The sequence below is a fragment of the Centroberyx gerrardi genome, chromosome 23 (genome assembly GCF_048128805.1).
Source record: "Centroberyx gerrardi isolate f3 chromosome 23, fCenGer3.hap1.cur.20231027, whole genome shotgun sequence".
Taxonomy (NCBI): Eukaryota; Metazoa; Chordata; class Actinopteri; order Beryciformes; family Berycidae; genus Centroberyx; species Centroberyx gerrardi.
In genome coordinates, this window is record NC_136019.1 from 14,675,209 (window position 1) to 14,688,819 (window position 13,611).

At 42.9% G+C, this 13,611-nt stretch overlaps 1 protein-coding gene across 1 annotated transcript in view; it reads left to right on the plus strand.

Moving 5' to 3' along the window:
• Positions 1-13,611, plus strand: part of LOC139932698 (protein phosphatase 3 catalytic subunit alpha) — a 64,037-nt gene that overhangs the window by 19,700 nt on the left and 30,726 nt on the right. The window contains exon 2 of the mRNA XM_071926542.2: positions 7,582-7,782. Coding sequence (XP_071782643.1) covers positions 7,582-7,782 — 201 coding nt within the window. The remainder of the gene's footprint in view (positions 1-7,581; positions 7,783-13,611) is intronic.

Consider the following 13,611-nt stretch of genomic DNA (forward strand, 5'->3'; position numbering starts at 1 on the left):
TCTCTCTCTCTCTCTCTCTCTCTCTCTCTCTCCCCTTCTCTCTTTCCTCTTTCTCTCCGACTGTCTGTCTCTGGGAAGGTGGGTGTTGTTGGCTCTGTCCTCCTTCCTGCTTCAACCACAGAAGTAACCACCCCATTCCCGTATTGCACACGGATATAATCGCAGCTTGAATCGGCGTACTCAAAGGCACGAGCTTCAAAGCCGCGCTCTGCTAAGCGTTTCGTCCAGAGCCAGCTTCCATCTCTACTAATGCATGCTAAAGAGGTTCACGCCAATTTCTAAGTGACCTTTTCTCTGTTAGCCCTTAAAGCCTGTAGGCCTTTTGAATCCACGGTCTGTCTACAGTGGCCAGATGGGAAGCCTTTGCTCCATAGGTTGACTACCATTGCTCTTCATCCTTATGTACATATGACACAGTATGGAAAGCCTGAGTAGGTTTCTTCTTCTCTGTATTGAGTCACATTGCAAATATACCAGGTGTATGAATTCAGCTGTGCTGCTGCATCGGCCCAAGAATAGACTCCAGTCCTATTAACTCTTTCTTTTGGAGAATTGTCCAAGAACTTGAACTTGGGAAATGAAGTGACTTGTGTTTGAAAGACCAGATTTTGAGACGCTCTTTTATTGGCAAGTAAAGAAGTACACACTGTACTGCAGAAATGGCTGCCCTTTTTTCCCATTCTGGCCCATAGCTCCTTAAGAGCTCATACAGCAGTTAAGAATCAGTCTAAAACCTGTTGCCTTCATATTAAATACTCTTTTGCATCCTTTCATGTACACAATATTGTTTTTCTGAATTGGACTGTGGAGAAGGGAGTTTTCCACACTGACTTAGACCAGCTTTGTACACAGTAGAAGCTTGTTTATGGGAAGAGGGGTTTCGTAGTAGGATTACTGTTCATTTCTGCTTTGATTTCTTTGCTTCAGAATAATCTCTAAATGAAGCTGGCAGCCATAAATCCCCTCTTAAATATTCTTGTAATCCCGTCCATATTATAATACACCATTTACGCTGTAGACTGTGGGCGTCATTCTGCCACCAGAATTCCTATTATGTTAATTGTATGTGAGGAATGCATCACTTCATTAGAGTGCTGACTTATGAATTATTGATTGACAGCTTTATAGGCTTTCTAGATGGGCTGAAGGAGGAGGCAAAGTTCTGTAAGTATCGAAATGCAAATTTGAGGCCTAACGTAGAGACACCATGTTGATGTGTGCGTGAGGTACAGCATGTAGCAAATAATTTATCACCTAACCAATATAATGTCTTATATGGTTCAACAGCTTCAGTTCTTAAGACAGCCATATGATCTCAACCTTTTGCATTATGCATGAAAGGTAATCGGCTCCAGAATGGACTATGCAGGAGTGTAATAATGAAGTAATGAAACTGCTGCCAAGTGACATTTGGAGTTTAGATGCTTTCTATTATACAGTATGTCCTTTGTCTCCTACCGCCTACAGAAGCTCATACATTCTGTTCATCCTTGTCTGCTAAACATATCCCTCTATAATTCAGAGTAGTTATGTAATTTAATTAAAGAACCCTGACCAGCACTGTTTAGGAAATGAGTTGCACACTCTTTGTGCCCTATTCAACACTTGGCAATCGTCCTGCGCACATACAGTACACACAGTGAATACTTCATCACTAAAAGGCTTCTAGCTGGAAACAAGTCTGCTAAGAGTGCGATTGAAAAATGTTGAGAGATGGAGGTTTTTTTTGTATTTATTTTTTTTACTTGTCCATTACAGCCTGTCTGGTAGATTCAACTCATTGTATTCTTTTATGCAGATGATATAGCTACATTATAATGGTACTATGAAACATTATGACACATTAGTCAGTGTCTTAGTGGGCATATAAATATAGATTTTTTTTCTCTGTGTGTTGCCTATGGCATGCCTACAGCAAACAAATTCTGCTGCACGCCGCTCCATTTTGGCTGTGTTGAGCTGTCTTACCTGGCGCTGTATTTACACCAGTGGATCAGATAGTGAGCTTCCACTTAGTTTATTACAGAGAGGTTTTTTGCTCTACCAGCCACTTACTATGCCTCAGGGTGAAGAGCACAGAGAAACCTCATTCAGATAGGCAAACGGATCAGGGGAACACTGTCTCGCGTGAACCAGGAAGTAAATCTATAGATCTGTATCGTGCTCTAGATCAAATTTCACACTCCCGTCCCATCGTTTGCATAATAATATTTCACCGTTCAGTCAATTTACTTCCGGTATTCTACCCTCTGTCCGTACGAATTGACCTTTGCTGCTTTCACACATCGTTCTCTAGTCTTTGTTCTGCCTCAGCTCCCTGTTGGTCATGCTGAGCTTTCCATTGGTCATGCTGAGGCTGAGGGCAGGGAAATTGCTGGCGTGGTGGCTTGTCTGGGGGGGGGGGGGGGTTCTGACGTGGGCACTGCCAACCAGAGTCTCGCCCACACTCTCCGAGGACTCCCGCTGCATCATGCCCTGTCAGCAATTTCTTGGGGTCAATTCCGCATTGGATTGAAAGGTGCTGTGCATTGCAGGATTTAGGTTCCCAACCCTGGAATTTGAGGATTTTATCTTAGTTTGGTGCTTCTCTTGCCAAGCGGTCTGCTGTTTCCGTTTCCAAAGGAATTCAACCAATCCAGCCATGCCCGCTTATTGGCCACAATCCCAGCCAGACTCAGACAATGCAGACTTAATGTTTTTGGGTGTTTTGGTTTTTTTTCTCTAGAGGCAGATATTATCAGATAGCTTGTTCTTTATGCCCGTCTGGGGCATCCGCAGTCAAGTGAAATTGCTGGTGTGATAAGGCAATGTTTGTGAACCCCACTGGAGCGTGAGAGAAAGGTCAGAACTGTTGTCTTAACTTGTATTTTTGCCAGACATAACAAAAGAAAAAATGACGTTCGCCATGGGCATTGCTGTGCAGATTTTTTTTAACTCAATATAAAATGGCACCACTGCTTACAGTAGTCAGCACTAGTTGGGTGCCCACTGGCAGATCATATTGTGTGATTGAAGCTGTATCACTGCAGTTAAATTTTTTTTGACTCTACCAAGTTACAGAATGCATTTATGTTCAATGGTTTGGAATTTGCATTTGCTCAGTAGTTCAAAAATATCTCTCCTGAATAACATCGGTGACCGCGATTCTACTGTCGTTGATTATCTATTTATAATAAATCTTTTGCACACGGCTTTTAGACAGCTGAGAAGGCCAGGAAGGAAAATGAGCAACAGGAATTGTAGACATCTAATGCTGCCTGATCAGGCCAGCCTCTCTGTTGCACTATATATTCTTCACTAAATGAAAATGGCCAGGGGCTGCTTGGTGAGCTCTGCAATAGTCTGTCTCACTTTCTCCAATTAAGCTGATCCGTCCAGCGCTGTACGACTGCACACCTCCCGCTGTCTCATTCCTCAGAGACATCGCGTTAGCTCTGAACTAGACCAACCTGAACATTTCAAGCTGCCCGTTCTCCCACTGCTCATTGGCAGTTTCAGATGTGCTGCACTTGGTAGTGCAGATTTCTCAAGAATCAAATCTGAATGTCTGCTGTACACTCGCATAATTATTCCTTTCATAAACAAAGGTGGTTGCTGGTGTTGATGAGCTAAGGCCTTGTGTGTACAAGACCCAAGACCCAGTACTAACATACTGTAGAAGGGAATGGTTATTCTAACAAAGTGTCAGATGTCGGTATAAACCATGTTGACCAGCACAATATTGTGTTATACTTTTTATTAAAGAAACTTGAGAGTTAATTTAACACCCCCTCCAGAGTTTCAGAGGTTTAGGGCTCTACTAGTGTTGCATTTAAACTTAATGGCTGATGGATGGCTTAAAATTATAGGTCGCAAATTGCAATGCTAATCTGAGACAAATTACCAGGGAAAGTTAAACCAGACTCCTGGTTCTCTCTCTCTTTCTTGCTCTCTGACTCTCTCTCTCTCTCTCGCTGCTCTCTCACTAGATATGAGCCTGCAGTGCAATTTCCCAGTTACATAACAGAAGGGGGCAGAGAAATGGTGAAATTAATGAAAGTGAAAGCGATCAGCTAATGGAGGCCAGCTTTGAGTCATACTGAGTTTCAGGCAGGTAGCCTCCGGTCAGTCTGTGCTCTCACAGCGATGAAGCACTGCAAGATAGGATGGTTGTTTGGATGCACAGGGTCAACAATCGACAATTGGTGTGTGTGGGCATGTCCTTATCCATCTGTTGGAAATGGAAGGGTTTGGGAGGAACAAGGTGTGAAAGGAAAGTTATGGAGCTTGAGACGACAGCTGAGACTCATTTTTTTCTGTCAGACTTTTGACTGTCAAGAGCTTTGCAATGGCAAATTAGTGTAATGGCTCAGAGATGTGGCCCCGTTATTTAATGCAGTTTTTGACACCACCATTTATTTTCTTTGTTTTAATAACTGCACACAACCAAGGCCTAGACGCAAGCTTTCCCTCTTGCTGTAGTTGTTCGTTCAGGTTGCAATCCTTTTTCCTCAGCCCATGACTTTTCATTTTTGTCATGAGAGAAAAGCTTTTTCTTTAGACGTGCCCGCTCAGTGAAGAGTGTAGGACCTAACATAACATTGTGCCATGTAATGCCCTGGCAAAGAGGTGGGTGTTACTCTTGCTAATAAGAGGGCTGTTAGAAATTCCACAAGGGGAAAGTCCTCAGTATTTCCATTGTCATGACTGTAGGAAATGGGAGGATGATGTGTTGAGAGGTTGCCAGTGCGCCAACAACCACAGCTTTCATGCGGAATATTTTTCTAAAAGAATAATGTTATTCTTTACAATTTGAATTTTAGAATGTGTTATGTCGCTTCAGCGGCAACAGATGTGGCCCGCTCGACATCCACAGCCACTCTGATGGTAACAATTGCTTTTCTGCTACAGCTTTTCTTTGCGGGGACACCTATCCTCCGCAAACGAAACCTGTCCGCTAACAGTTGGCAAATACTCAACTCAAATGTTGACAGCATGTCACACCGGCTATGGAAATGCATATTCAGTGATTCGTCCCAGTGCGCTTCCATCATGCCTGCAATATTTGTGACATCACACTGATGTTGCAAATTCTTGATGTAACTGTCATTTCAAAGCTAATTAAAAGCAGCATCTGTAAATGACTGAATGACCTTTCAGTCACGGTGCAAACTGATGAGGATGTGCACAGACCTGACTGTGTGTTTAGGCGGAGGTTCATTAGAGTTCATATGAGTGTTTATACTGTATGTTCCCACCTTCTCAGGGGGCGAGTGTGGTGTAGTCACTCAAGTCAGAAGCCACAAGGCCCTGGCATCGGGCTAGAGTTGCACAGCAGGTGCTTGGGGAGGCCGGCCTGGGGCCCCGGGGTAATTCTGTCTTGGATGGGGATTTCTGAATGCCCCAGGTACCTGAGTGGAGACACTGATATTGTTTCAGAAAATGTCACTAAGCTCATCGATTGTCTGGCATGAACAATGTTTGTCTTAAGGGTCCGCTCCATCATTCCCTTTATACATAAAAATGTTACAAACTTTAAAAATAAAAGGTTTTGATTTCATGAAAGAGGAAAGCAGAAATAAATTATTAACACAAATGTATTGACACTGTCAGTTGTCCTAAATTAACAACATGATGCATTGAAGGAATTGAATGGGCAAGTTGCATAAAGATGTCAGACATCTAACCTGTTTTATGTAACATATAGCCTAACACCTAACATTAAACTAGGTAGGTAGGTAACATTATAATAATCCAAGTTCTTAGGTAACTTGTCAGCAACTAAAATCTTGACTCGTTTCACATTTGCTATCATTGAAAATAGGTTTTCCCTTCACTTGCTGGCTTTGTCCCTGAACGCAGCACTTTTGACTTAGCATTTTGCCATTTTTGGCACAAGGAAGCTTAGCAATGTAGCTAACTGGCTCGAGCATTGCACTTTAGAACAAGTGCGGAGAACTGTATAACCTCAAACAAGGCAGCAGACATCTTATTGCACATGGGTGTGTTACATTGGTAAAGCCGTAGAAATGCTGGAAATATTCCGGGCGATACTGAAGGAACTCTGCGAGTCCAGTGAATGTGCAGTTTGGTTGTACACCTGTTAGAAAGCTTTAAATACTGCAATTAGGATACCAAATTTTATCTGTCGCTAAGCACAGTGCGACACAGAGATAAAGTGGAGGTCTGATTACCGCTGATGTCACCTTTGGGAAATCATTGGATCTTAATTGTGATACCCCCCCGCCAGCTCAACAGTATTCCAGTAATGGCTACTGGCAGAGTGCATTACTCACACCAGTATGCTATGTGCAAAGTCTGCACAGGGACGTTAATTAAGAACATGTCCTATTTTTCAGTGCTGTGAAGGGGCTGAATAGAAAAGTCTATTGGATATGGTCTTTAATTGTCTTCTTTTTGTCCCTTGTATTTTTTGTTTGCGGTTGTCAATAAGTAATATGTTTCTCAGAGGGGTATAAAAAGGAAATATTAACATATTAGGTTCCACCAAAAGCTACCATTGATAATGGCGTCATTTACACCTTAATACTTTTTTTTTTTTTTTAACTATTAGCTTGTTTTTTGGGGTGGACATTTGTTATTAGGACAACCTTTGTTCCCCTTTAATTTAAAGTTGGTTTGAAGACTCTCATGTGGTTATTTGCATAAAAAAAAAAAAAAAGAAAGAAAAAGAAAAAAACATGCACCACCTATTTGTCCCGCTGTGAATAGATTGGAAAGTTCACCATTTCACATTGAAATGCATGCAAACCGGGTTCAGCCTTGAATGCATCGGTTGTATCCAAAATTACTAGAGCACAATGAATTGAATTGAAGTGAAAAGCTTCTTTTCAAGGCACTAATTATGGAAATTGACAGTAACAGAGATTTGTTGTGGAAATGGGTCCTCTAATTTCCATGATGCCTCCAAGACCCTCAGAAAAAGATAATTGTACTCTCAGTCGTCTAAATAATTCTGACTGACAAATCAGTAACTACATGCCAGACTGCGGTATAGTTATATTACTGTCTCTATTCGTCAAATCATATACATAAAGCAGAGGATATTTTTTAAAAATGGATGGGAATGGTTTGACACATTGAACACTTGAAGAGAGCATATCCACAGACTTTAGACTTTTTCCCCATATGAAATGCTCTTTTATATTAACAAAACAGAAGGAAAATGACAGTATTTTCAAGTAGATATCTGTTTTCTGCTCAGTGACTGATATCTCCAATTCTGCCACAGACATTGCCAGGCGAACCCACTGTCCCTAGCAATTGTGCAGGTTTGTTTTAAATGAAATGACTCGCAGATCATAGCAGCAATCAGGTAAATTGTCTCCGAGGGTGGGCTCCAAGCACGGGAAGAAACACTAACCGCCTCTCCTGCAGGGAGCGGATCCCCTGGAAGATACACGCTAATCAAACGGCTTAATTGCCGTTTCCTCGGTGATGTGGAATTACCTGTGTATCTTGATTATCCTTTTGCCAGTGAAAAATAAAGTACATCAGGATTAAAAAGATGCTACTATCTGCATTTACCACTGAAAGACTGAACAACAGGCTAAACTCTCCTCTTGTGTTTCCCCCTTGCAGCCGTCCCGTTCCCCCCCAGCCACCGACTCACGGCCAAAGAGGTGTTCGACAGCGAGGGGAAGCCCAAGGTGGATGTGCTGAAAGCCCACCTAACCAAGGAGGGCCGCGTGGAGGAAGGGGTGGCCCTGCGGCTCATCGGAGAGGGCGCCGCCATCTTGCGCGCAGAGAAGAACCTGCTGGACATCGAGGCTCCCGTGACGGGTCAGTAGACAAACACCGCACACTGGTTGTACACATGGCCTAGTATAGACATACCAAAAGCAGGGCTCAGACAGAGAGGTTTGCATGATGAAAATCAGTATGAAAACGTAATAAGTGAGTCATTGTGCCTCTAGGCCAAACGCGGACCATGCTGCAAGCCACGGCAATGTATTTTAACAAGCGCAGAGGGTCAATTCACCCAGTTTGTCAGAACTAACAAGCTTTCTGACGCTCGCTCACCGAGGCTGCTTCATGCTTTAAAACACCCCACTGGAACAGACAGGCCCAACAGGGACTATCTCTGTTCCCGCACTGGCCGACTTTGAAAACACCTGCTAACCTTGAAGAAACGGAATAGGAAACGTTTGCCTCCTTCTAATTAGAGCCATTAACCATTCCGGTGTAAAAAAAAACCAAAACACAAACAAAACGAAAAGCTGTGACATTTTCTGCCACTTCTTTGCCGTTACTCATTTTTCACAAGATTTATTGTTTTTTTAACGTTTGAGCAGTTCTCTCAGCAGCCGCCTGCGAGTTGAAATTCAGCTGATTCACATCTGCCTCTGTGAAGAAACTTAGTCGGAGGCAGACTGATGCATATATGCACAGATCTAACGCAGCTATTGTTGCCTTTCTTCCTGGTCAAGTGCCTGGTTCCCCCATTAGACTTTCTGATGAGGCTTCTTTGATGTCGTTGTAATCAGAGGCAGAGAGCCACTCAGAGGAGCTATGGCAACCCATCATTTCCTAATAGAGATCACTCCCAAAATATATATATGTAGGCCTATGTACATATTTGCATTTTATCCTGAGTAAATGTATGTGTGATCCCTATTTTTTTTACACAAAAGGCTAGGTCTCCAGTGTTTGCTGAGGGCGTTATGGCAGGAGAATGTCTTGTTTAGCTGTTAAAGAGAGTAGAGCTTAACGAGGCTCAAATAGGTCAGGCAATTGCGAGCCTTCTTACCTGCCTCTGTGTTTATTACACACACATAGAGAGTCAGGTGTGCTGTACCGTTGAGCAGGCCAATGAGCTTCACGTCTGCCCATTTAAACCAATGAGCTTCAAGTCTGGTCAGATTGTCGTTCCAATTCCAGGAAGCCCCTAAGCTTTTTTTGTCAGATTTTACAACGGGTAAAATTGTTGATTGACCAGTAAATCTAGTGCCTTTGTTGTATGAAGTGAGTAGAAACGGAGGTTAGCTTTGTTCTGTGTTTAAGCGAGGGATTCTGAGGAACTGTGTGTTTGTGTGTGTGTGTGTGTGTGTGTGTGTGTGCATGCGCTTGTGTGCACGAGCATGGCAATGAGGCACTTCTTTCCCTCCTACACAACACCCCTGTCTCAACCCCTCTCCCACTCAGTAGTCCTGTTAAAGAAGGATCTCTATTGCTCTCTCTCTCTGTCTCTCTCTCTCATGCAAAGCGTGCACACACACACACACACACACACACATACACACACACACACACACACACATACACACAGGCCATTCCATATAAACATTTCCTTGTTTCTCAGTACTAGCCTCTTCTGTCTGTCCGCCATGTTTTATCTGTCTGTTTCTTGCTCTCTGTCTGTCTGTCTCTCTCTCTCTCTCTCTCTCTCTCTCTCTCTCTCTCTCTCTCTCTCCCTCTCTCTCTCTCTGTGTTTCTCTCTTTTGCTCTCTCTTCTTCTCCCCTTCAATACACACCCCCAATCACAACATGACACATGGTCAGCAAATTTGTATGTAAATATTTATCATAGATGCAAGAGACCAGAACGACATGTCTCTCTCTCTCTCTCTCTCTCTCTCTCTCTCTCTCTCTCTCTCCCTCTCTCCCTCTCTCCCTCTCCCTCTCTCCCTCAGCCCTCCTATACACTCTTGACACATAGTCACTTCCTGGTTGAGCCAGATGGCAGGTGGGGTTTCATGGAGGGAGGGGGGCGTGACGAAGGGAGCCGGCTTAGGCCACAGAGTACAAGCTGCTCCCATGGCCCTCGCACAAGTCAACCATCAGCAGAGCTTCTGCAGCCACATCACCAGGCAACACCTAGTTTTAACACTGTCCGTGCACTTGTTACCAGTTTGGCTGCATCGCATAGAAAACCAAGTTGAATCCAAGTCGGAGCTCGATCACTAAAATGCACCGATACACGTTGCACTTGAAATGATAGTTTTCATGGGATGCATAGAGCACACTGCACAATATAATCACTAAAGAGCATTTGAGGGTTTAGTTGTTTTTACTTAAATAGATCCATTTTGTCTGTATTGCATATTGTCATTATGTATGTATAATTATTATTAAATGGTGAAGTATTCTGTGTGAGGAAATGTTAAAGGATAAGGCCGGTGTTTTTTAATGCATTGCTTACCGTCAACAAATCCTATGAAAATAACAAAATCAGCAATGATTTTGTTTTGCCAGCAAATCTCGTCCATGTAGCCGGTGCCCAATGAAGCCATGTCCCAGCAGCCATAGAACTCCATTGTATTAAAAAAACGATTAAAAACACGTCACAGAGCCATGCCGTTGCTCTGGGCAACATATTTCATCATCGCGATGTACCGGGCCAGCCGACTTTTTCCTCAAACAACTTAATAAGCCGGCTGTAAAGACATTTGCGATCTCAGGAAAGTAGTTCCGTAGCACCGAAAATAGTCCCCGGCGTAATGAAGAATTTGTTCCCATTTGAATTTGATTTGGTAATAACTACAATAGCTTGACTTTTCGTGGTAACAGTTAGCGATTTTTAAAATGGAAACTATGTCTTTGTGAGCTGTATTTCAAGGTTTTTAGCTTACAATTGGAGCCAATGACTTCCGGGTTGACGGCTAAAAATGGCACGTGGGAAGTCAGAAAGTAACGGGAGTAGAGCAAACGCATTGTTGATTTTGTTATTTTCATAGGATTTGTTGACGGTAAGCAATGCATTAAAAAACACCGGCCTTATCCTTTAAGACCTTGATTGGGGAGTAATTTGCTCTCTGCAGACCTTACAAAAGGCCTATTGAGACAAGCAACCTTGATGAGGATGGCAGTTTTGCTCTGTGCTGCATTGCCAGGCCTTCCTGACATCCTTTATACCTTTCCAATACGTTCTTATGCAACAGCCGTGCAATAGGAAACACACTTGTATGAATACTGCCGCCATGCATCACACCTTTTGACATTCGAAGTGAAGGCGAATGGAAAGAAGGCAAACAACCGAGTAATTAGTTCCCTTACTTTTTAACATTTAGTTTATTATTATTATTAGTAGTAATAGTAGTAGTAGCATTTTAACATGGTTATATAGTATTAGAGTTTCTCAGCAGATTGCATGCTCCACCTCCGCCTTTGTGTAAATGTGTGCTCTGCAGGATTTTAGCTCTGAAAAAGTGCCAACGTAAAGCCCGGAGTATTGTTATCATCAAGTCTGCTCAATCAAACGATGATCTGGCATAGTCTGCCTCCCCGTGGATTTCTGCAGCTCAATGAGCTTGGCCTTTGGAGTGGCCTGTGTAGGTTCTGAAGCCGGGTTGTGTAATGCCCACCACCCACTCAGTAGCTGCTGCCCGCTGATATGCTGCTACTCAGGGAGATCACTCTAGCGCACAAGCAGGAGATGGCCAGAACAAATTGTATCTCACTCCAGATAATGTACTCCCACCTGCTCTTCTTATGTGGGCTTTGGTTCTCGCCTCGTTTTTTTGTGTCTATGTGTTTGTGTGTGTGATGAGAGGGAGGGAAAGCGTGTCTGTAGGTGTACTGGAGCAGAGGGAGAGGTGGATTGTATGTGTTTGCTGTGATAAAGCGAGTGAACCATCGCAGGGTTTCTATTTAATTTGCACACGCAGCGACCATCATCATCCAGCAGCGCCTACACAGAAGAGGCGACCGCAATTCACCGCGACCCTTGCTTCAGGTCTTCGTGGCCTGTGATTGAACTGTGGCCATCCCCGTGTCACCCTGCTTTTGTTTCCATCGCCGGCTAATGACAGCTTTGCTAAAGGTCGGCTTTGTCCAGAGCTGGCGATGCCGTCCTCCCACACACAGCGTTTCTGACGTGTGCTTCAGGTGCTTCTGCGGCCACTTGCTCCCTCTTTGGATGCCCACCTGCAGTGTTGACTTTTAAAAACATGGAAATATTGTTAATTTCCCACTGAAGGCTGTGAGTTTTAAGAGCGCTCATATAGTTGCAGTTTGAATCTAGCCCCCACATTTCAGCGGCGAGCAGTAAACAATATATTTTAACAATAATTGCTCTCTTGGTGGTCATCCATTGGACATACTGCACTGCAGAGCACAGTCTGTTGTGAATGTTTTCAGGAAAATTGCTTTAGAGAGGAGCTGTTGCCTATTGCATGCATCTATGTGTTCCCACACAATGGAAACATTGCGGTGTTGTCGTTGCCAGTGCTCTTACAGGTCCTTTATCAAGTCAGTGACAGCTGAGGAATTTTTTTTCAGTGATATGAGTTGTCATTGTTGAAAGGTTTTCATGCCATTGAGATGTTTCCATAGCAATAACCAGCCTTGGCATCATGCAGTCTCCCTGGTAAAGTGCCATGAATCAGTAGGATGCCTAATTTTATTGTCCTTTCATTTCAGTGCAAAATATATTGATTTTGTTTTTTTGTTGCATTGCAACTTGAAATTTAATGATACCTTACCTTGTTTATCCTTCAGAGGTGACCAGCAGGCATGTCACCAAAATAAACAAGAATATTGGTATTGTTGGACGAAGAACATTTATCTTATTTTTGCTTATTTTGATGGTTGTGTTTTTGTGACATTGTATAGTGGGGTTTTAACAGGTTTTATAGCACAAGGGTTATGAAACTCGCTCAATACATACACCATGCCAACTTTCAATTCAAGTCAAAGTTAAAAACAACTTAATTAAAGTCGCTTGTTTTGTTTTCAAACAGCAGCAATATATTTTATTAATATAATAACAATTCCATAATAATTACAGCTTGAGTTTTATCTATTCAAGCACCATTTGTGTCGTCTTTGTTCCAGTAAATCCATTTTGCCAGGAACCTTCAGCCGATCTAAAACAGACCGGTGCTTCATGCTGGTAATGGGAGCACTTGATTGCAAGGGCGAGTGCGAGGACACCTTTAGAAATCGGACGCAGATTACAAGGCGCCTTTTTGAAGTTTGTCCCTACTGTGGAATTAAACAATTTACACAGTGTGGGTTTAATAAAAGACAAATGGTAAACTGACGGTTTACGATGCAGTCGAGGAGAGCAGATTCTCCGAGCTGTCTGTCTCACGGGGCTTGTAACTTGAGCTAATTGCTCTCCAACGCTGTCCTCCAGTTCGCACTAATTGGGCGTCTCTCTGAAAGGCTTTTTCACAGGCTTCCATTCTAATTCTTGCTGCTAGATGCAGTTCATAGAGCAACAAACAGCCATGTGAGAAGTTAGCATGTGTCCTTTTCAAATTAGATTTCACTCCATTCACCCTGTTGTTAATGACTTAATTAGTTGATTGCATGAAGAATAGGTGAATTGCACCACTTTGACATCATGCTTGGATGCCACGCTTACTGCTGTCATCGCAATAGTGTTCACATGAACAGTGTTGATTGTTACCTTTGTTTTGTGGTGGCAAAGGTCATTTTTCACACTTGTTTTCTATAGAGAGGTATAAGGTCAGAAATGGAAAATGGTTCATTATATCAGTGTGTCTGTTGGTGCTGTTGGCTATTTTGATTTAATGATACCCTGTACAGACTTATGCATATTCTATGCATTAAATGTCTTGGCATTTGCTGGAACCTAAGCTCTTCATGAAGGTGCATGCAAGTCTCTGGATATAACATCAGAGGTCAGGGGCAGACTGGATACTT